The 24,149-nt window shown below is 37.8% G+C and overlaps 1 protein-coding gene across 1 annotated transcript in view; it reads right to left on the minus strand.

The window, feature by feature from the left end:
• Positions 1–23,727, minus strand: part of LOC110980026 (uncharacterized) — a 29,025-nt gene extending 5,298 nt beyond the window's left edge. The window contains exons 1-7 of the mRNA XM_022236296.2: positions 23,126–23,727; positions 11,002–11,145; positions 8,281–8,520; positions 6,009–6,133; positions 3,541–3,632; positions 3,271–3,300; positions 85–177 (exon numbers count right to left, since the gene is read on the minus strand). Of these exons, the coding sequence (XP_022091988.1) occupies positions 85–177; positions 3,271–3,300; positions 3,541–3,632; positions 6,009–6,133; positions 8,281–8,520; positions 11,002–11,145; positions 23,126–23,479 (1,078 nt within the window). The 5' untranslated portion in view covers positions 23,480–23,727. The remainder of the gene's footprint in view (positions 1–84; positions 178–3,270; positions 3,301–3,540; positions 3,633–6,008; positions 6,134–8,280; positions 8,521–11,001; positions 11,146–23,125) is intronic.
• Between the last annotated feature and the right edge of the window lie 422 nt (positions 23,728–24,149).

A 24,149-nucleotide genomic window follows, 5' to 3' on the forward strand; every position in this document is an offset into this window, starting at 1 on the left:
GCAATAACAATGCAAATCTCTCTACTCACTACTCTTTGGGTCCTGAATGGTGAATCCAATACAATTGACAAACTATCAGCTTACTTTGGCAGAGTGTACCCGTCCATCCTGGAGGACAGTCACATTTACACTGGTCAGAATTCATGTTCCCTCCATTCTGACACTCCAGATGGCATTCTAATACATAAAAACAAAGAAGTCAATAATTACCTTCCAACATAAAACGTGTATTTGACACAGTAACATACACATAACCAACATCTTTTCTCTAGCTATTACTTGTTTTCAGCAATAGAGACTGAGTTGACGAGTAGTAAAGGGTCACTGATCCCTCCACCTAGTCAAGCCAAAACCTCTTCCAGTTTCCCATTAAGAAGGAAGTTGAAATCCAGCAGGGAGTACTACTATAGTGCTTCATCACTCCACACTAACTAACCAAGTGGTGACACGATAAAGCCTGTCGAGCGTGTCACCCGTTCCTAATAAGCGTGAAAGCCTGTCAACGTTAAGGTAGATTTTATTGAAACGCTATTACATTGGGCCTAACAGACAATTTTAGGCCAGAACAAGACCACGGGGGGGTTGAACAACGTTGTTGCTCGATCGAAGTGACAACTTAATACGTTCAACCTTCAAAAAGTTTGTTTTCAGTGCATTTATTAGACGACCATGAGAATCGTCAGTGGAGAGAGATTATTGTTAGAGGGTGGTTGTGTTGTTTTCAATGACGGCTGCTTTCGCGGCAAACAATAAAATATGTACACATCTTTGAGATAAACTCGTGCAAACAACAAGTAGTATTCACTTTAATAGTCCATTTGCTGGGTCAAAGCAAAAGATTTCAGAGTTTAATTAAGAAGTAAGAAAACACCGTTCGTGTTATAACGATTCTAGAGTTACGTTTTAGACAAACACATTGAAAATGTCCTATGCTTTTCGAGTTACACAAAGTTTTTCACAATTTCTAAAAGGAAAGAATTGTTTCAAGTTTAATACAAATTTATTTCAAATTGTTTACATTTTGCCAAACATTCAGCTATACGTCTGGACTAACGTTGGGCAATTTTTGCCCAACGCTGGGTACCAGGTTTGCCTGTAACGCCTGCAATCGCCTGTAACGCCTGTAATCGCCTGTTACGATAACTCTCACGTATTACTGTTTTCCTCACCTAACTGGGTTTTTTAAACAAAATTACCAAGATTGGCGTGTCAGAAAGCTAGAAATCATAAGATGGATTTGAGCTTCAGATGTTAACTTCATTGTAAACGATTGTAAGACATCAAAAATTAGAGTTGTCCCTCTCCCGGCTCTTCAAAGAGCAGTTTTTCACTTTTTGTTGGGCCAAAAGATTACCCAGATGTATTGATTCTCTCCTAAACTTTGGGCAATGTCTCATTTTATGCAACGGTTGTAAAAAATGCTATTTTTACGACCAGTTTTATCCAGCCTTTTGGTCTTTTGCCCAAAAGTTAGCGATTCACCTCGTACCCAGCGTTGGATAAAAGAAAATTGCCCAGCATTTTTACAGTGTACACAGGTGTCGGGGCTACCGGGAAAGGTAGACCATTGCATTAGAAGGAACTTTGTAAGTCGTTTAATCTGGTCTGACGATTTTCAGCTACGCGTGTGTTACAAGGAAAAAGATTAATACAACCAACAGGGCTGTTTTGACTTTTCCATTAAACTTCATTATTTTGTTTTGTTTTGTTTTGTTTTTGGGTTTTTTTGTTTGTTTTTTCCTGGGATTCTCCTTTATTGTTCACTGTGTTTTTTTAAACATCCATGCTAACAATTTATAAAATAAGAAATACAAATTTAAATTTCAATGATATTAAAAACCTGCTAGCCTTGGCCTAGTGTGACTAATTGGTCCCATTTCTTGTGAAATTGGGAGCTAGTTCCAGTTCCATAAAACATGAATTTTTCCATCAAATAATAATTCTTCACATCTTTTTTAAGAAAGAAAGTGAGGGTCGTTTTTCATTCATTTTCATTTTATACACATGGAATCTACAGATCAACAATATTAAATTAACCACTTTACTATGATGTGTAACATTGGTTTTGCCAAATAAAAAGACGTTATTGTCCATTGCAATAGACAGATTGGTCTTCTCTTTAATCCATACAAATACTGAGGACCAGAAAGAGATAGTGTAGGTACACGAGCAGAAAAGATGGATAAGTGTCTCCTCCTCCTCGTTACAGAATGTACAAAGATTGGTGCCTGTCTTACCAATCTTAGACCAAAATAAATTAGTTCCCAAGATCCGGTGTATTAATCTAAATTGGAACTGCCGTAGTTTAGTGTCAACTCTACAAGTATATGGAATATTAGAAATTAAAGACCACTTCGAAAAATCAAAATCTATGTTCAGTTTAACATTCCACTTATCTATGAATTTTCTTTGCACATGTTTAGAAGACACTAAAACATTATAGATCCCTTGTGATCCTTTCTGGTCCTTTAAAACCACTTCGAAGTTGAACGGCAAAAATGGGAAGTAAATAACTGAACTTTCCGACATGAATTCTCTAAAAAAAACAACTTAATTGCTCTCATCACTCCACCATACTCTAAAAAGTTGGTGTTGGCATCAAATACATTCTTAAACTCATCTAGAGAAAGAAAAGAGTAAAGTTTATGATAAAAGCTCCTAGCTTCTTGTAGGATGTCTTTGGAACGCGTAAGTCTACAATTGGCTTCATTAATAATAAAGTTAATAGATTTATTCACAAATTTACGTTTTTCTAAATTGAAAAAATACTTTGAAGGTTTTTCACCATCCTCCATCCAACGGGATTTGGATCTTATTAAAACACCTTCCATTTTAGCTTTGCGAAGGTCAACAAGGTCTGCTTGCTTAACATTCAAAAGATCTTCATTATTTTGTTTGACGGTAAATGTTGTTCAGCACCTCTGGTCATTGACAAACAAAAACAAGTTGATACAAAAAGTTCTGTATGCAAAGGAATGAAAAATATTACTCGTTACATTTCGAGTTGTCTCTCACAGGGCTGTTTGAAAAGGATGATGGTTCGTAGACGAAAGTGAAAACGTATCACTCAAAAAGATGTTAATTTCATTGTAAAAGAGTTCAAGACCGCACAAAATACAGTCGTCCCTCTCCCAGCTCTTCAAATAGCAGTTTTTCACGTTTTTTTAATTTTGAGCACATTATTGGTGGAGATTCCAGGTTCGACGAGATTTTCTTATTGAAACTGAGGAAAGACAAATCTGAAATACATGATAAAGAAGAATAACTCACCGCATCCTTGGTCGACTAAGGAACATTCACCTACATCAACAGAAAATAAACAGTCCAATTAACGGTTTAATAAGTTGCATAGCGCATGGCCCCAAATACACATTTATATCTATTTATAGGCGAATAGGCAAAACGTACGTTCGTACTGAAGGTATACCTTCACTCTTAATTTTGATAGAGTTCCAAACTCATGTATCCATTGTCACATACAAACTGAAGTATCGAAGACTCACGAGAATGATAAAGTCAGTATTTATCACATCTACTTACTACAAAGTCCATTCCTACAGTTTCCCAGTCCGGATGCGCACAGGCTACATGGCTGACCAATTTGATAGGGCGTGTGGCCATTTACGTTCCCGCTGAACCAAATATAAAAGACATACGTGTACGTGTACTGAAATTCAAACCAGTTTATTAAATCCCACACATCTTATAAAGTGTTAAGCGAGCCGCCGGAATTCACAGATAAGTTTTCTTAGAATATGTAGGTCTCAGCTTACTCCCAGCCAAATTGATAACAAAAAATAGCGCTTCGTGAATGCAACAACAACCCTAAATGTTTCGCAATATTATGGAGGCATTTCTCTTCCTTTCAAGGCTTCGGGCCTATATGGTACACCAAAGGGAAATTTATCAACTCTGCGTGGCAAATGTTAACTTAAGGAAACCATCACAACGATTTTAAATGATACAAAAATACGTTTTCATTTTAACTTAAAAACACCATTTTTAACACATGCATCAACATTTCTTTCGTTCACTCGCTGGAAAACATTGTCAAACGCAGCCAAAATTGTCAACATGTTCATCGGAAGAAATGCAATGCGGTGTCAAATTTTTACCAACATCAACAAAATAAGTCAAGATTCGAGTGAGAAATAAATCTCAACATTATTTTAAAACATATGCCCTGAGTTCGTTAAAAATATCTGTCTCCACTTTATCAAAAATGCTCCAACCTGCTGACAAATAGTCAACATTTTCAGTAATATTCACGAGAAAAGTAGACATACATATCAACGTTCCAACATCGGTGAAAATTACATGGCAATACTGTAATAAAAACATAAGGGCTAATGCTACGATAAATATATTACAGGATTTACGTGCGAAATATACGTCAATACTGGCTCAAAATATACGGCAACTGGGCGAAAAATCAATGTTAGAACCCATGAGAAAACCGCAGTTTGCTTACAATATGGACATGTATATCTCACGTGAATTTGGATACTTTTGAATATGCTGACTTATTTTTCAGCGGGTTTGAGCAGTCAGAGTGTGTGTAGGATGTTGACATATTTTTCAGGAAGTTGGGGCACGTTTCAAAATAGTGTTGACATTTATTTCTTACGTGAATCTGGACTGATACTTTTTAAATGTTGACATACTTTTTACCGGGTTGGCTTTTTTTCTAAACAAAAGTCACATGTTTTTTTCGGCGGGTTGGCAATTATTACGATGTTGACACAGTTTCATAGCCTTGGCACATGTTTGACAGCGAGTAAACGAAACAAATGTTGACGCACGTGTTTTAAAAAATACGTTTTTTGAATGCTGACCGGTAACTTTAGTCTGTTTATATCTCGTATATATTCATGGCTCCCTAGCGTGTCCTGACATTAATTTAATTCTTATTGCAAGTTGTATTGCTTTTCGGTTCTTTGAGTGTTTATGCTTCGTGTTTCCCTTTAAAGTCCACCTTGTTATTTGACGTTATCTGGGTCGAATAATTATACTGATGTGTTACTACATGTAAATAAGCTGTGTGAAGGACCAATACCAATAACGTGGTCTAGGACGCCCTCACGCACGTTACTTTCTTGTGAATGTCAAGTCCAGAAACAAAGGCAATGTTTCTAAGTGGAACGATGCGGCATTCCTCCCCCGGTTATTCTTGTCGGTAGAGGTGTAAATTACTATCAGTGAAATAGGTAACCCTTGGGTGACATGGTACTAACCCCCTTTAGTTTTCTAACTATCCCACGACTGGAAAATACATTGTCAAGTTGGAAACTCCACGTGATCATTAATTTTCTACTGTATTTCTGCTTTCAGTCTTCCATCCTTAATGAATGATGATGATGACACCCAGCAAACTAACATCTCCCAAAAAACTGATCTTGTGACATACTTGTGTCAGAATCGCAAATAAAAACCAGACAAATAACAAAAGGAAAACAAATAAACGAAGCCAAACTTAACCAAAAGGCAGACAGCAAAACAAAAACACCTTTCGTCGAAGCTAGAGGAAGCACGCATAATATATTTCCCCTTCTACTAGAAGCCTAGATTGATGACATTATACCACACATAGATTTGAAGCCCTCATTTGAATATGAATGAACCACAGAGAACAGAGAATAAGAACGTAATCCAGTTTAATACTGACTGCATCCGTGAAAGCTTACAACCGCTTATTAATGGTTTACGTAAGAGCACATAATTGTTATATTCAGCTGCAACCAAGTCTTCCGAACATGGTACAAGATTTACATCCACTTTCGCAGAAGTCAGTTACTGAGATACGGTATTCCAGACTAAACTTTAATCGCATCTGTAAAGGGCAGTTAAAAACAACCAACCAAATAGATTTTGCCCTGAAATAACAAAAGAGGGACAACAAAAGAAGGAAACGTGTGCGTGGAGGTCAAAGAGGGAACATCTCTCAGTAGATACAACATCGATTACATGTTGTAGCTCGACAAACAATGCCTGCTCAAACTTGTACCCACCCAGGCCCGTAGTTGCAAACAAGCAAATGTGCATCTGTGAACTCTGCTCCGCCTGGTTGTGGGTCTCGGAGAACAGGACACAACTGCAAGGCACATCCGATTTTGTTCGTGTGAGCCCAGACAACCTAGAGAAGGAACCAAAGTCCAAAAATTAACGCATCAATAAATGTCAGTTTGGGGGCGGAGCAAGTCGAAGTGGTAGTTGGGCATGATTCAAGCCTTAACGAAATCAGTAAAACTGTTGCGATTGAAAGTTACTCAACTTGATACAAGTCATGAAGAAAATCTTCCAACACTGTTTGAGTTTTGTTGGTTGGTTGGCTAGTTAATTTGTTTTGTTTTTGTTCTTTTTTGTTTTTCTTGTTGCTACTGCTGCTGCTATCGTCGTCGTTGTTGGGACCGCAAATATATAAAATTCTTTTTTTTTCGAATCCATCGGCGCTCTCTGAAATTTGAATGCCAGTTATAAACGTCAGAAAAGTTGGTCTTAATTAGACAAGTCAACAAAGCCAAACTTCACGATTAAGCTCACACGGAATCTATTGGAAAACTGCGCATAATGCACAGTTTAGTAAGTGGAAAGTAATTATTATAGACCGACAGAAACTCTCCATTTAGTTTCTCCCTTCAGTTTACTGTATACTAAGCAATTGTGAGGAAGAGTACCATAATACTCCTCATATTTAGCATAAAATGAAAGATGGAAATTTACACATATTCCACTCACTGAGCGCAAGAAAATTTGCCCGACCCTCCTCAGATCTATAAACGAACATGGCCAAGGGCACTTGTGTTCGTAATGTCACATTACGGTTACTATTGTCAAGGAATTTTAGGTTGGGAAGATTTCAATGTTTGGTTTGTCTTTCACACTTTTGAAAATCCCTTCACCTTGACGTGGAATATTTGTACGTGCCGGTATTCCTCTCATCCCATTTGTACACGTGTGTACGAACAGTAACGTGAAATGAACACGGTTGTAACTTGTAAATGTACAAGTAAGATCTCCATCACTCTCCACGGGGTAATGTCTTCAACATATGCCTTTTCTTCAAAAGATTAATAGTGTGGGTGGGTCTGTCTTCATGTGCAGAAATCACTCTTGAAATGGTATCCCCATCCTTTTACCTTGAAGGTGGTATTTCGGCTCCTTTGTTAAAGAAAAAATAAATGTTTTTGTGTGTTTTATCTATAAGCAATCCTACTTAAACCGTGATGAAACTTTCCCCGCCACAGGTAAATGTCAATGGAATATTTGGAAAACGACCAAAGTTTTAGCCACTTCAAAATTTTGATGAGTTTATCGTGTTTGTAGGCATATGTTTGATGTATGTCTTATATCGTGCGGATTCAATTTCATCATTTTGTGCGTTTTCAATTTTCTTCGATGTGGGAATTCACATTTAAAATTCCTGTTCATAGAAATCCATCACAAAATACGAAGCAAAGACTACTAAAAACGTCCAAAAGGGTATAGAGATTTAAAATGTCACGAACTTTTTAATATTTTGTTAATAATACTATAGATACACAATGAACGTGCCAGTATTCCTCTCATCCTATTTTTGCCATCAACACCCACAAATGGCTAGACTACCACAGCAACTCCATGCTCTAAGTTCTGCAGAAACCTACGTGATTGGAACATCCATTTCATCTTACCATCCATGTTGGCAGAAACATTCAAGGAAGAGACCAAAAAAATACAGCACGAACCTTTGTTTCTGAAGGGAAATAATCCTTCGGAAGCTAAAATACAGAAACTGGTTAACCAGCGACATTTATTTCGCAATGTCATGAGCCTCGGGGAGAGATAACTCTCTTTGGCACAGTTTTAACGTCTCAGTTAAATCATATACATATCATACAATTACATGTATAAGCATCGATTTTTTCTCAGAACATTAGCAAAACATGTATACAGTACTATATGACTGATTCATACCCCAAGGAGTTGAGACCACAAATTCGTGGTTCTGCAACCAAGTGTTCGCGTTCCGGGTTTGCAAGAGTTCAGCACATTCCAGCTTTCAGCCGAATTTCTAACATACTTCGTTACGGCGCTTCACTACTTCTGCTGACCCGTACGTAGATGATATATAGCAATATGGCGTACGAATGTCAGTAACTGTTATACAACATAACTTGTACATACGAGTTACAAACGATTTAGAAACTGAATTCCTACATCTGACTTGTAACCCCAAAACAGTAACAGGGACAATGCTATCACACAGGACAAATATCTACCAATCAGCTTTGACAATCTTACCTGCGTGTAGTGGCCGCATACAGCTCCTGGAACACATGAATCGGTGTTAATGTCATAGTTTTTCTTCTCATTGAACCAGTGCGAGATAAGGAACATGGGGGAGGAGGGTGCTCCACCCCTACTGTAGGCCAGGTTCTGACCAACGTGCTGGTAGGGAGTAATGTTGTCTGGGTTGCCGTGTGCCCAGATGCATTCCTTAGCGTAGTCCGAGGCCATAGTGGCTAAATCCTCATCCCATTTCTGAAAAAAAAGAAAAAATCGTCAGAAACACACAAGGAAGGACGTGAATGTTCAAAGTGAAAAAAAGCAACCCAACAAACATTGGAAAGGTCTCGAGAATGAATAACTGAACAAGGTTCTGTTACTATCTTTTCCAGCTACAAACAGGATCCTGTTATTGTTGAAAGTGGTTAATGTTACAGTACTAAGAAGATTAATACCTTGTTACAAAATGACTGAGGTAAACGGACACAATCTTATTAAACTATATGAAATTGTACACTAATTAACAATCATTGCCTTCTGACATAAGGAGCCGTTTCATCAAGTTTTAGAACGAGACAGAAATTTGAAAGAATTAAGGAACCCAAACAGTTGTGTGATATTTAGGATTTGAGTTCAGTCACTGCATTCACTTCAAAAAACTGTATAAACTTCCACTTACTGCACGGAATAAATAATGAGATGTGTTCCATAATTAAAAATATCTCTACAACCCATCATCAGATAGAGATGAAGTCTTCAGTTTTGAAAAGATTAAAATCCTCAGCTTCAATTTTATTTTATTTATTTCCAAAGCAACAATTTCTGACCGTTTTTTTTTAAGAAAACAAATGTTACTTTTGGGTTGCGTTTTTTGGGGGGGAGGGGGGCACCCGAGCCTGTCGCTGTCTGCGGGATTTATTGGGGAGGAAAGGAAAGGAAATAAGAAACAAATTGGAAAACCTAAACACTCACATATTAAAATAAGAAACGAAGGCAGTATTGCCAGGCAGTGTTAAAAGGGCTATTCCTGGAACATCAGGAAATATTAAACTGATGAAGATAATTGGTACAGTAGCATATCAGTTTAGATAATATCGAGCCAAATTATCATTCAACGGCTTGGAGAAACACAACCTTATTTGAAGACACTGAAGACAATATTGATCAAAGCTGAAGAGTAAGTTGAAAGGATATTTACCAAGCTGCGCCAGGATTGCCCAACCCAGCGTACAAGCAGCAGTATAAGTCATGCAATGGCATATCCAACCGGGGCACAGGGCAAGTTTCTACTCTGAGACCTTTTTGGGAACTGAAAGTGCAAACACTTTTACAATTCTTTTGAGGAGAAGATTTTTTTCAACGAATGAAAAAAAATTTACGGAAAAATCCCAACTTAACCGTCCCTCCCCACCAAAACATATAGATACGCCACTGATACGCCACTGATGCCACACGTAGTTTAGTTATCTTAGGAGTGAATTCATTTCCATGAGCTTGACTGTTTTGAAGATAGACTCTGTGTACTCTAGGGTCTGGCAAGAAGTCTTGACTCATGGGTTAGTTTTGAACTTAGATCTTGACTTCTGGCTTTAATAATTTTCAAAACCAACGGTAAATGAAATGGACTGGATTTGTGTCTTCATTTGTGGGCTGATCAGACCCTCGAACTGACAGGTGTCTGATTAATGTGCCTCATTAGAGGGTAGCGAGGGCAGTTTGCTTGTTCTGAGTCTATAGCTATATGCGCTACTAGATCTGATTACTTTGCCTCATCTGACTTCATTCAAGCACCGCAGGGCCTTCGTCTCCAGTAATTGAGTTGATTAAACTAATGAGGTCGGACCGGACAGTGTGAATTTATTTGAACGTTCACTTTTTACAGGTGACAGACTTGTGTGAGTTTGGGTTGGTAATTCATTTTACAATTTTACTCACTAAGTTGTTCCTCATACATGTTAATCACAAATTTGATTTTCTTATTGACATGTGCGTCACTCCAGTATTCCTTGTACATGACAAAATTAACTTGGTTGATGTGATTAAACAGTAATAAGTACTCTTGTACAGAACAGCTATAGACAGACAGCAAACAGTATCAGCTGTCATTAATTAGAGTGGGTTGTGAAAGATTTGCCTTTGTGTGAAGACATACGAGTAATTGACAAGACAGCATCTCCCCGACGCAAAATTTACATCTCGTAAATATGTTTACTGCGGTATCCGGTACTAATTTGACTCCAAACGTCCCCAGCTGACCCTCGCAAGCTTGGTTGTCGAGTGGTATTAGATGCCTGCGCTAGTAAACAGCAAGTCATTAGCTCAAGTGTCATCTGTATAAGTTTGCGAATATTTCAATGTATAGGTTGAAGCTGTATCTTTCCCGAAGCTCCTATCACACTGTTACTTTGGGATAAGCCCAAATCAGTTTCTTTTCATTTGAATGGATCGCTCCATTGAAACAAACAATGAAAAATAATTATCTGAGCATTTTTCCGTCTTTCTGATTTGTACAGAATGTAAACCCAACCGCTCAAGGAAAATACTAAGTAGTCTATTGTAAACAATAATAATAACAATTTCTCAGGGCGCAGTAAAATTCAATAAAAACACCCAACATGTTAACCCCCCCTCAAAAAACAAACACTTACAGGGCATCTCAGTAAATCAAACTGTTGTGCATAAATAGTTATTTTCCCTCAAAAAGTAAAACCTAAAAGAATAGCAAAATTGACTGACCATTTCCTCCATGTTAGCGGCTGGCCCGGGAACGGTTCGCCTGTAACTGTTATGTAAACCGACGATCATCTTGGCCATCCGGGCATTGATACCGCTTTGGCCTGCTTGCTTGGGCGCAGCTTGTTGAGAAATCATCCGCTGGTTCTAAAACAGAGAAACCAACAGGTAAATGAGATTAAAAAGATACTTGACATTGCAAACTCCCAAAAAATTACACTAAATACGACTCTTCATTTTAATTTTCTCAGCCGTCAGCGTGAAACTAACCCTCGCGCTATATACAGTAACAGCAATAAACACCTTTCCATGACCACTTGATGACGGAACAAATCCGAAATTGTTCTCTCTACTGGTGTTGCCATTTACCCACGTGTCAAAACAACGGTTTTGAAAACAGCTGCCACAACAAACAGTTTGTTTCATTGCTACCCGTGATGACCACGATTTTTGACGTGCTGATTTCTGATAATACCAGCTTCTGCAGACTTAACAGTAACATTTATTTCCTCTTCATGGTAAGGCGTACTGCATAAGATATATCAGCAGATCAATTAGAGAATTAAGAGGTGGCAAAACCTGGGGGAAAAAGCAAAAGCTTGTGTAAGGCATGTCATGTTAACCAAAACGCACAGATAAATCCAAACAGGAAACCAATTAGAAAAACAAAACACAGGTGACCAATAAGACCAATAAGTGAATGTACAAGTATCGGTTAAGGAATAGACTGTATAATGTAAAATTAGGGCAATTGGGCAGATGGAAAATCAACAATAAGATAAGTTAAACTGAATTATAGAAAATGTACTATTTGAAAAGTATAAATTTACAGGAGATATAACGCGCTTAAAAAAGAGCACGAATTTGACTGTTTGTAACAGAGACAGAGGCAAAGAATTCCGTATTTCGGGTTCAGAAAATTTGATTGTTTTCAGAGGCAGTCTTTGTGTTGAAGTATATGGAAGGTTGAATTAGATGAAGCTCTGGTATTGTAAATCATGTAAATTGCAAGTAAGCATGAACATTTGACTATAGGACAGTTACAGTAAAATATTACAATATTGTACACAAATAACGCCTGCTGGTATCTATTAAGGTTAACAACACTTAAGTACTTTCAGTTTTGTAAGATCGCTTGACTGTGAGCCCTGCATGACGAATATGTTATGATACGAACAATTTTCTTATGCAGAATAGTTGATTTATCTAAGTTCGTCTGAAAAGTATTTCCCCTAAAAACATGACAATAAAAAATAAGGAAGTAGGAGTGAAGTATAAAGTGCTTTCAGAACTACAAACGGAACAATATGCTTGCTGAAGTCTGTTAATCACTCCAATACTTCTAGAGACTTTCGTCGATGTGAAATTTCCAAGTCAATTAATTGTCACGAAGAGTAACACTCAAAAATTAAAACTTACAAACTTGTTTAACAGATGTTTTGACTTGATAAGTTACTATGCTTTTCCTGTTACTAACAATCATGTAATTGCATTCAGATAAACTGAGGGATAAAAGGTTTGCTTTGAGCTAGTCACATGTATTAACCAGTTCATTGTTTACTACATTTATTTCATGGAAGGAGACAAGATTTTGTGACGATAAAAATAGTGGTGTCTGTCTGTATAAAACCAAATGAATAAGAGCAAATTGGATGTATTTGAGATGTCATTGATAAAATGTCAAAAAAGTAATGGTCCTAGCAAGTAACCTGGAGGTACACCACAGGATTTACCGATAGGTTTAAAATCAGACAGACAGTTATTCAAATTTACACAATGCTAAACAAATCACTTTTAAACCAACTGGGAGCAACCCCACATATACCGTAATAATTCAGTTTAGTAAGAAGAATAATACTATCTTTATATGATTTATAGTGTCAAAGGCTTTGGATAAATCTAAGAATATGCCTATAGGATAAATAATGTATTCAAATGCTGGGACTACTTGTTCCTGTTAAGTCAATTAGAGCCATTAGTGTTGAGTAATTAGATAGAAAACTGTACTAGTTGTCTGAGATAAGATTTGTATTTACCGAGAAATTTCACAGCCCTATCACATACTATCGAATGTCTGTTTTCAAGAAGTTTTGAAAACAGGTTAGTACTAAAACTGAGCGGTAATCACTGAGCTCTGCAGATCTCCCGTTTTAAATATGGGAGTGGCTTTGGCATGCTTTAATTTGTCAGGGAAGACATCTTTGAAAAGAGATAAGTTAACTTTACGGGTCGCCTATAAGGATCGTCTGTGTAGGTTATCACAGATTTGATCATCCATGGTTAATGCCAGGTGACTTGTTATTTTTAACTTTAAGACAATATAATAAATGTCAGTGTTAGTGATGAGATTAAGAAATAATGAGTTTACGTTAGGATTAGTAAGATTTGTTTCGTATAATTCTAGTTTTAGGAATCATTTGGCTGAGAGAAGCCCCTACTTGCAGGAAGTAATTATTAAAACTCAACTTTAAATTTAGAGAAGGCATTTAACATATGTTTTATTACCCAATAATGAGATAATTATATCCCAAATATGTTTAGCGTAAGTTTTAGCCTTTGCGAACTTATCCTTAGAAAAACTGGCTTTACTTATTTTGACATCAGTAATTCACTTCTTACGGAAAGATACGTATAAGTAACAAAATTATTAGGAGTTGGATTCTCTAAGTATTTCTGGTATAGTTTGCTTTTGTATTTAATTATGTTTATTATTCCATCCGTCTTCTATAACTTAAGTTTTTCTTGCACTTAATTTTCTATGGAGGAAAACTGTTTTCATAAATGTTCAAGAATTACGAGTGAAAGTTATCAAATGCGTGATTTGGGTCGCCGTAGATGTGACGTCCCAATTTGGTTTATCTAGATCAATTTTAAACCTTTCCATTCGATCTACTGTGTACATGGAACGACTGGGGTTGTACTTAAAGGTGCCTTCAATACTAAAAGTAGATATCTGAAAGACAGGTAAATGTTCAGAAATCACTTCCCTTCAATACTATTTGATTGTATGCTTCAATTAAGCAGTGGCATATCCAGTTTTTGGTGTGCGGGGGGCATATTCAGAATCGAATGTGGCTTCAGACTCATTCAACATGATGTTGGGGAGAAAAAAAATGAAAGCACGGTCCCGACATCCTTGCTTTTAGTTGCTGGTGTTGTTTTCTTTGGAATTTGGTGCTGATATAATATATCAATTACTTTCTTTCCTTCTCACCTATAAAATATTCTTTGTAAAAAAGGGGAGAGAAAAGGCTGTTGAGATAGGTTGCCCCCCCCCCGCTGGATATGCCACTGCAATTAAGGTTGCAGTGGTAGATGTTTTAAGTGAGTGGGTCTATTTATCAGTGGTAAACAGGAATCACTAGAGAGTGAACTGACACAATTTTGAGTTGGATTACGGCTGTTATGTTTAAAAGATCAATATTAAAATCACCCATGATAAACAAATGTTATATTCTTTGTTGATATTTAAGAGAATGCTATGGCAGTCAGCGACAAATTTATTTACATTAAAGCTTGGTGGTTTATTAAATACGCCAACTATAATATTTTTACTCTGGCTACGAGGGAATTCAATAAACAGTGAATCATAGTTTGAACTGTTTAGTGTGAGGTCATTACGTTTAATGTAGGTAAGAGAGTTATGTGTCAACATTCTTTAAAAGGCTGGAATATAGGAAGGCCAGCAATTACTTTGAATACCAGACAACCAGAAGTTCATACAAGATTTTACTAAGAAGAGAAGTCTTACATGACAAGTGGCTGGTATTCAACATGAATGCTGGCTTTCCTATATTCCAGGCAGGTGAAGGACAAGCAAACTACTACCAAGTGACCAGATGGGAGAGCGGTATAGTTGATACATCCCGCGTATCAATTTTCGCTTGATCCAGAGCAAAATGTTCTGCCAGCGGTAAACACTTCAGCGTACCCTTTATAATGTTTCTGTGTTCCATGGTATCCCTACCCCAATACTCACAGACAACCCACAACACTGCTTCATGCCTGCATGCCTCGACCCCTGTGATATCATGCCGACTCTCCCAAAAAAAACAAAAAACAAATGCAGTAATACTTTTAAAAAGACGCGCACCTACATTCTTTACCAAGCCAGGTCTCCCACCCACTGTGAACAAGTCAGGGACAATACATGTACTGCGAACGTGACAAGGCGTACCATCTATTGGCCACATGCTGAAAGGGTGAATTATCGCACGGTTGATTGCCATTAAAGTTTCACAAAGAAGAGTGTAAATACATTACATTCATTGACTCCAGTAGAAAGCAAGTATTTTTCCATTTAGTAAAAGTAATTAAGTTTTCCATGATTAAGTCCCCTGGTAGGTTTTCAGGCAGTTGCCCGGCAACAAGATGCCCTCTTGCAGACAGCTGTTTAATCACGAGTAAATGGTTGAAGTGAATGGAGAGGACGCCCGACCAAGCCAAGAGGCAAAGCAAACCCGTTCAGGAAGCCGTGGAGTCTCATAGTGCCACCTGTATTTGTTCAACGTGCTGTTATGTATTTCGATATGTTGCATAGATAATTAAACTAGGGTAAAGAGGGTTCGACTGCGTACTGTATTAAACGTATCTATAAATAATTACTTCGTACATGTAGTTATAAAGGAATCCAAGCTATGTTTCGGTTGTTCTCGGAACGGTTCTTAAAAATGGAAACCAACAAAACAAAAAAACAATCACCACAGTAAGTCATGAACTTGCGAGAAACCCGGAGTGAGTTATGTGTGCACGATGGAATGCCTAAAACAGACTAACCACCAGTCTTGGTTTATGTCTAAAATATGCAGTAACTGTTGAACCAAATGCAAACGTCTTGTGGAGATTTTCAAGTATTCCCATTGCAGACCAATAACTAAACTGAAAAGTGGCAACAGTGATCAATGCTCTCATTTTAAAATACACCTTTTTCAGGTGTTTGGCACGCAAATCAGTCTAAATGTTATATTATCATTTTAATCAGCGTCTATTCATTTTATTGGTAGCTAACCACGGTTTCACGAGGGTAAATTCCATCTAAAGTTTATCAGCTAAACGTAGAAAAGGTAGTCTTGAAGTGTGACGCCATTTTGAAAATAACTCCACTACAAGAAATAATCAATTTTGAGGGTCTAATTTCCCCATAATTTCAAAGAAATAGAACAGAACTTCTGCTTGTGCGGCAGCACCGTGTGTTGGGACGGATAATTCATTACGAGTGATTAACAATCCATTCGTGATACGATGGGGATTTATTCAGGTGTTGTATTATACATATATTTCCCATGCACATACATAGAACTAATTCGATATCAATTATTATTCAGGATGTTAGTTTCATCTTATTGCAGTATACATTTTTAAACAGTTTTAAAAACGGTTTAGGGGAAGGTACCCTGCTGTATTATGGGTAGCATCTTCATTGTGTAATAGCAATCGATGATGACCAACTGTCCAGATTCGCTGTTTATTCAAGATTCCTGCAGATAATGGATTCACTTAATGCCATCAAAGTACTATGCGACTGAATACACAGTGTTCGGACAACCTTTGTGGGAACACCATGCGTATATACAAGATGCAATTCCATATCGAGAGAAGCAATAGCTTAGGGAGGGAGGGCAGATGTATGCACTCAAAAATTCTTCCCGAAAAATAATTCAAGGACAGATGCTATGAGATAGCATCTCCCACGGATTTCGCCATTAAATTTATCTCTGACCAAACCAAAACCAAAACTCACAAACTGAGAGATACATTTTTGGAGTTTTGGTTCAGTTCGGTTTGGTATGATTTGGTTTAGGCTGAGCCTTTGCGCTTGACTGACATGTTATGGAACTGTTTTCTTTGCTTGTGTGTTTTCTGGGGGAATGTAATTCTCAAGTCGATTACATTTTTGTTTTATTGGCAGACCTAGCAGTATGCATGGTAAAATATCTCTCCTCAAAACAGACAGAAAAATGAGAATAAAATTTAATTCCCTTGGAAATAAGGGGAAACGAGAGCCATCGAGCATCATTGCTCCCTCCTCAGTTTTTGCAGACTCTTCAGGAAAAACCCTCATTTTTATCTGGATTGTTCTGTTCTTCTTGCTGAAATATAACGTTCATATAAAAGGAATGAGCATCACGCAATGTCCCGAATCTCTCTAAATTTGAATGTTTGTTGGTTTGGTTCCGCTTTTACAAATTTTGCTTTTCGTGACCTTCTCGACTAAAACCCTTTTTACAGTCCATTTTTTTTGGGGGGGTGTTAATTTCCCAGTTCCCTTTTTTTCCTGCTGGACATTGGAATATCATCAGCTTCTGTTCTTTCCAAATATTAACCCCTTTCTATCTTTTCGTGAAACTGACTCTCAAGAGCTTAATTCAACCGAAGCGTTGAAACAGCTGTTACCACGGAGAAGAGTGAGACGGAATGTAGGCACATATGACACAACGGTTTGCTAGAATCGTCTTAAGTGGTGGAAAACCCAAAATAAGATGGAGATGACTGTCGAGAGACACTTGGCAAATGTGTAATCTATAAAGAATCTCTTTTCATGGATAGTGGAGACATACACACTGACCAATTTTGTTTGATAGAAGAGAAGACAGGGCATTGTCGCATTATTTCTGTCTCAAATCAGAAGAGTATAACAATGACTTACACAGACACGTCAGAGTGCTTTTCTGTAATATAGCACATTAGATCATAGCCGATTTTCGTCCGAAGAAGACCAAACCAGATGGCAACCTCTATCAAGTAATGAGTTTACAAGGAAATTGTATCATCAAGGAGTGAGTTTACAAGGAAATCGTATTATCACTGCGTTGACATACCCTTGACGTGCCTTGCTCAGATTTCAAATTCTGTACATAACGCATATTTAATTTCTATTAATTTTACCCTTATTCTAGCAATGAAACTGTCTAACTGCATGAGACGAGATATGAGCTGGTGCCAAACGGCAAACACTGCAAGCACATCATAACTTATTGTAAACTATGGCAAATGTTTCGTTCTAGAACGAAACGCTTCCTAAAGAATCCTTGTCTCGAGGAGGCCAATTCAAGATGTCTATCACCATTTCTAATGAGAAAGTTAGCAGTGAGTTTTCTAAGTAGTGAGGTTGATACATTATGCGTTATTACTCTTTCTTGGTTCAAGAATATAAGAATATGAATTTAAAAGCCACACTGGATGGGTGTATCAAATTAGAGAGTACAACCAATTTTTGGTCTGAAATGTAGGCTGCTGGGTTGTGGCATAAGCGTAATTTATTAGAAAATTATCCGAAAATACCCTCTATTAATCAACGGCCTTGTCTTTTCAATCCTCACAAGCGACTTAAACACCCATTCCAAGTTGTTCACATGTTACTAACTTACTAGAGGCCTCATCCCCGTTTCTTGACAGCTTGATCTTCTCCTGCATTTGCTGTTTTCCTTGGTCACGCCGCAAACACCTTTATATTTCACAATCAAGTATGTAGGCAACTGAATGTGAATCAGCAAACGTTAAATTTTTCCCACAAGTATCCTCCTAATCTTCCCAAGTTTCAATAACTTTCATCTTCAAAGCCAGAAAATAAAGACCTAAATTATTTCATTTCTTTCTGTCTTTGTATAGCTTGTGTTTGCGTTCTTCACTTCTTTATTATAAGAAAACAGCATCCATTAATTTCGGCGAATAGTCCCCCTTTAAAGAGACACGACTCTTATTGGATTTTGTCTTTTCTTTATTGTACGCCAGAAAGATCAAAAGTTCAATTCGTTCGCCACAGAGGCAGCGTCATCCAATACCAAATCTACGCGGAAACTGCAGCTTACGTCTGGCTTTTAACGAAATGTCAATGTGAATGACTTGAAAGTTAAAAGGAAACTTCAATCTACAGTGGGAAAATTAAAAAAGGTCATTCTCTTCCCCAACAATGCGGGCGATTCAATGAAGCGTATGAATATCACACAGATGTCGTTAGAAAAAAACTAATTAGTAAGACTCCAAAAATATTAAATTTTTGCATAAATTAAAATGTCCTTTCACAAAATCCCTGTAGTGCCATCAGGTATATACTTTCAAAAAGTGAATTGCATTTTCCGAAGTCTGTTTTATGAGATATATTTTTCCTAACTTCGTTTTTACGGGATAATTGTTTTCAAAAATTAGTTTGTACGAGTTACATTTTCTCCAGTTCGTTATTATTAGATGTATTATTTGAAACATGGTATCTATTTTTTAAACAAATCGTTTTATGAGATGTATTTCAAGAAGTATGTTTTTAAAAGATATAAATATCAAACTTTTCATTTCTTGAAAATTAACTTGGAAAAAATATAAAATAAAAACAAAGTTAATCTGCAAGCACTGGCAAAATCATCATAAAATAAGACATAACCTTGAAACTGCAATAAAAACTACATACGTCCATTCGCATTTTCAAATAGGCATTCATAATAACAACACAGTAGAAGTATCATGTATCCTGTAGCAATGAAGGATAGGGCCTCCCCCCCCCCAAAAAAGTCTCCAGTTTCTGGTAAGGGGCTGACTCCAAAAGTGGCGCTGCAACGCGGCTTGTCCTCTCTTTTTTTCACCCAGGAAATGATTTTCAGCGTTTTCAGCTTGTAAATGAACACAGGACATAAGACCACGTCGTTGGTAAGGTTCCCAGATGTAAGGCCGTGTCCCAATTAATTGGCTACGGCCAGAAATTACGCACAACTCTATGGGAACTGGCCGCGGCTCCTATCACAGACTCGTGTGTAATTTCAAGCTGCAGCCAACTATTCGGACACGGCCTTAATGTATCATACGCAAATCACGTCATCTGAAAAAAAGTGCTTGACTAAAATTTAATATATGGGTGCTATAGGCCTTGAGGGATATTACTCCAAAGCACCCCATACATATTTTTTTTTATTAGGCAGTAACAGGATTCCAGTCTATCAAGCAAGTTTGCCAGCTTTTGGACATCGTATTATACCAAATACACTTTTTTATTTTGCCGACCCGCAGGTCTACGGTGACGCGCGCGCTGACCAGAAACCGGAGACTTTTTTGGCCTGTCATGTCGGCTGCATTGTACCGTCACATGATCACATGTATTGTTTTCAAACACTACTGTGATTTCCCGCGATTTTTCAGCTCAATGCTTTATGCCAATGTTTTCACTACACTTTGTGGTACACTGTCCCTAGTTAACACGGATAAGTGTAATAGCCGAAAGTCTTCAGATTGGAGTAGGAGTAGCAAATTATATCGAAACCTATATGGGGGTTAACCTCCAGCCTTCATTCTAGACATCTGCTAAAATACAAAAATTACAATGTCTTTGAGACTGGTTTATTTAATTAAATAATTAATTAAACAAAAGCGTTTTCCCGGTTACAATTTTGACCAGCTCTTAAACTGATGCCTCTTCACAACAAAGTGCAATGAAGTAAGAATTTGTGTACTTAATCAATTTTGGTTATCAGGTGAAAGTTAGAATATACCGATACATTATACCGAGCATTATTTCCCTGTCAAAAACTGTAAAAATTTATCGCCCAGTGGCTTCATTTTGATTTCTTGTTATTAAAATTTCTGAACGGGAGGGCAGCTGCATGTTATTTCCTTCGATTCTCGCATATCCTCCAAACATCTAGTCCAATTTCCCCGCAGGCGTCAAGAAGAATTCTCCCTTTGCTGGGGTGTAGCCTGCACTCCATATAAAAAAATCTGGAATAGCTGCACGTCCGCACCATTCGCCATAACGTCGCCTGGCTTAAAACCTGTGGTATGTTATATGCAGCACACTTCCAAATCTGCCAAATTTACCGCCGCGAACACGTCACATTCTTTTGTGTTTACTGTTTTTACACTTTATGAAAGCCTATGGAATTGCAATTAAATAGAAACTTAAAAAACATTAAGCATAATTATTATAATATTTTAATATAGGGCAATACCGAAGAAGAAAAAAATGTTCCTTTTTAATTATTGCCTATAGGGCCTAATATATACTAATTCAACCTACAGACACCTACAGCCTATACTAAGTCGACCTACAGACACCCCAGGACTTGAAAAGATCAAAAGATCACTGAAAACAAGCACCTTTTGCAATAAAAATGATTTAAAATGTACACAATATACACACAATGACATCGAAGAAAGGTTCCCTTTGTCTACAGTATGTTTTTCAAACATCCGTTGCTTTTAATGTTGGTGGTCACTCTAATGCTCTTTTTGAGTTTCTGGTCTTCGAAATAAAACGAATGTCTACAATGTTACAAGAAAAATAGTTATAAATGCAAAGTTGCCGGTTTTCATCACCTTTTACATATTTCTTTTTAACCAAATACAAGTAATTTCCAGTCAAATAATTCAGACCAACCCATAAATGAAGCTAAAATGAAACGCGATCCATATATCGGAATATACTCAAAAGTCTACTACATGTATTGTGGTAACAGTTATACGGCCTTGACTTATGTTACTCCCGAGTTCATTTTTTCCCAGTAGACTCGGATAACGCACAGAATGAAACTATCATAAAAAGACATCTTTACAGTTGATGTCCGAAAGTTACATAGACAGCGATCCCACATGACAGTCCATTGTTTAACAATGCCTGATGTTTACATTTGAGAACACTGTGTCAATTTTGATAATTCTGTGAATTGTTTTGATATATATGTGATCGACAAATCTACTGCGCTGTTGGGAGGGGATATTGAAAAAAGGGGGTGTAAAGCAAAGTGCTGGGCTAATTCAAAATCTGGGATCATTGGATCACACTGTACATCAGCCTAACGCAGAGTCAACCTTTTCAACTTCAATGTTGCTATTTTGTGTGCTTTACCATGACCTGGCTGGTCAGCTTGTGGCTTTAGGTCTAGTGTTTCTCTGAATGAAACATCGTTACTTCTTGAAGAGAAGAACCTTTGTTTTCACTGCAAACATGTTTTTTTTTTTGTTCACAGGGCAGATCGACCAATCAAACTTGAGTAACACCCCCCCCACACACTATTTCTGCAAAAACAGCTATTTCGATTACAGTTTAAAAAGGGGGGGGGTTCCACTGAACGAACTGAACTTAGCTGCACCATTTGTTTTCTAGTATGTCGTTTGGCACAGATTTAACGACTAATGTTCCGTGCCAATGACCATTAATAGGGCCTAATGGATGACGTTATTTATGATTTTACGACTACGTGTATAAAACAACTAATTTGGCAGCTTTAATTTAGAGACTTTAACCTGCAGGATTTATCTCATTTAGCCGTTTCCCTAAGCGTAGTAGGGAAAGGGTCGTCAGAATAAAACAGCACATGCTGTCAAGCCATGTTAATCTCTAAAAAATGGTTAGGCCTAACTATCATGTTCTCTTTCTTTACGCATTTTTTTGGAAAGGTGCTAAACAACAAGAGACAAGTTTACTGCATTTCATAATAATCCAAAGATACTGCAGCTGAGGTCAACAGGACATTAGGGGCCGGGAAGGTGAAATCGTGTATATAAACAGCTGCTTCAACTAGGCAAGTTTTAGGATGAAAAAAATTCATTCAATGATCGATTTCGATCATACAATCGATCAGCGGGTAGTGGATCGGAAAGTGCTACCTTTTAACACACACATCCTGTCCAATCAAGAACTGTCTTAACACCATGTGAAGGCTCGGAGCTTCCACCATGGCCAACCCTCAGAATGTCATTCACCTAACTCCATTATTAAACTTGGATGTTCTATGCTCAAGTTCCCCGGTTGTTATGCTGAACCTTGCGCTCAGATCATGACCGTATTCAAACATTCTGTTTTCCGCAGTATGTTTAGCCACGGCAGTGAGTGATGAGTGAGCGTTCTATACATGTATAGTCTCTTTTCTACTGGCCGCATTTCCTTCGTAAATACTGGGTCCGTGGCTGTGTATTTTATGAAGTAACTGAACATCTTTAATTTCGAATAAGACTGTGGAATAGGCCTACATACATGGGAAAACGAAATTTAACGCAGGAACACTTTTTAAAAGGGTGAATACTTTATACCAACTCCCAGTGGGAGACTTTACGAAGACCCAAGTGTTCAGTACCTAATGGCGTTCATTTCAATTCTAACGGTTTCTAATCACCCTCTCCGTTTTGTTCTATTTCCTATACGACTCACCTGAGAGTTCAGATAACGTAATCTTGACCTTGTCCTTGATCTGTCACGGTTTCCTTCAAGCGTGTGTCCCAAGTCAAAGCCTTGCAAGTCGCCCCCACTCATCGCTGCATCTATGCTTATATCTTCCCGCTTCGCCAAATTTTCAAGCTCATTGTATTCTTGTGGCTGTTCTTGCTCCAGAGATAGGCCCATATCTCCTTCAGGGCCCACATCTTCTTTCAACTTCTCTATTTGTTTCTCAGTATTAGGTACAATCTTGGTAAACTGGGCTTCGTCAGCACATAGCACCGATGCTAAAACACAGTAAGTAATAACTCCAATGAATAAACTCTGCCGATGAGAGAATAATGCCATGATGGTCTGCTTCAAAGTCAGTCCTTTCTGCGAGGTTACAGTTCTAGACAGGTTTAGAGACCAGCAGGTGCCCAGCCGTGTTAGCCGGCAGCGCGCTGTGTGAGTTGTTTTTCTGACAAACTCTGTGAAAAAAAACGTACGTGAAGTCGTGATGTGAGGACAGGCCGAAGAACGGTGAATAACTTAATGGCAGCTACGGTCACAAGACCACGACTAGTCTGTCTTGAGTCTGACGGCAGTAAACCTTCACGGCTTCCCCTTATTACAGGCAGATTTGATGGCTTCTGGAGTATTCCATTTTCTAATGGGTAGTACCTACCGTCGAGGTACGTTGTGTAGGTATTTTTTGAAGGAACAGGATGCTGGAAAATCCGCTCAGTAAAAGCTGCACACTGCTTTTATATTTGTAATAAACGTCGTCAAATCAAATTTGTTTGGGCATCAAATTGATTTGTGATGAAACTCCATTAAGGGACATCCTCTTTTCAATTGAATTTCCGCTTGGAGCTGAAAACTAATTAAAAGGTTGGAATACCAATACATTGTGTATCATGCATGAAGGACTGCGGGTGGTCTTCAACTTGCCCAGATTTATTGCGAGTTCACAGGAATTGACGCGCGCCATAGTTATGACAATGAATTTGCTCCACACACAAAACTTTTTCAAACT

Source organism: Acanthaster planci, linkage group LG06 (genome assembly GCF_054643075.1).
Source record: "Acanthaster planci isolate LZ-2023a linkage group LG06, COTS_SCS, whole genome shotgun sequence".
NCBI classification, from domain to species: Eukaryota; Metazoa; Echinodermata; class Asteroidea; order Valvatida; family Acanthasteridae; genus Acanthaster; species Acanthaster planci.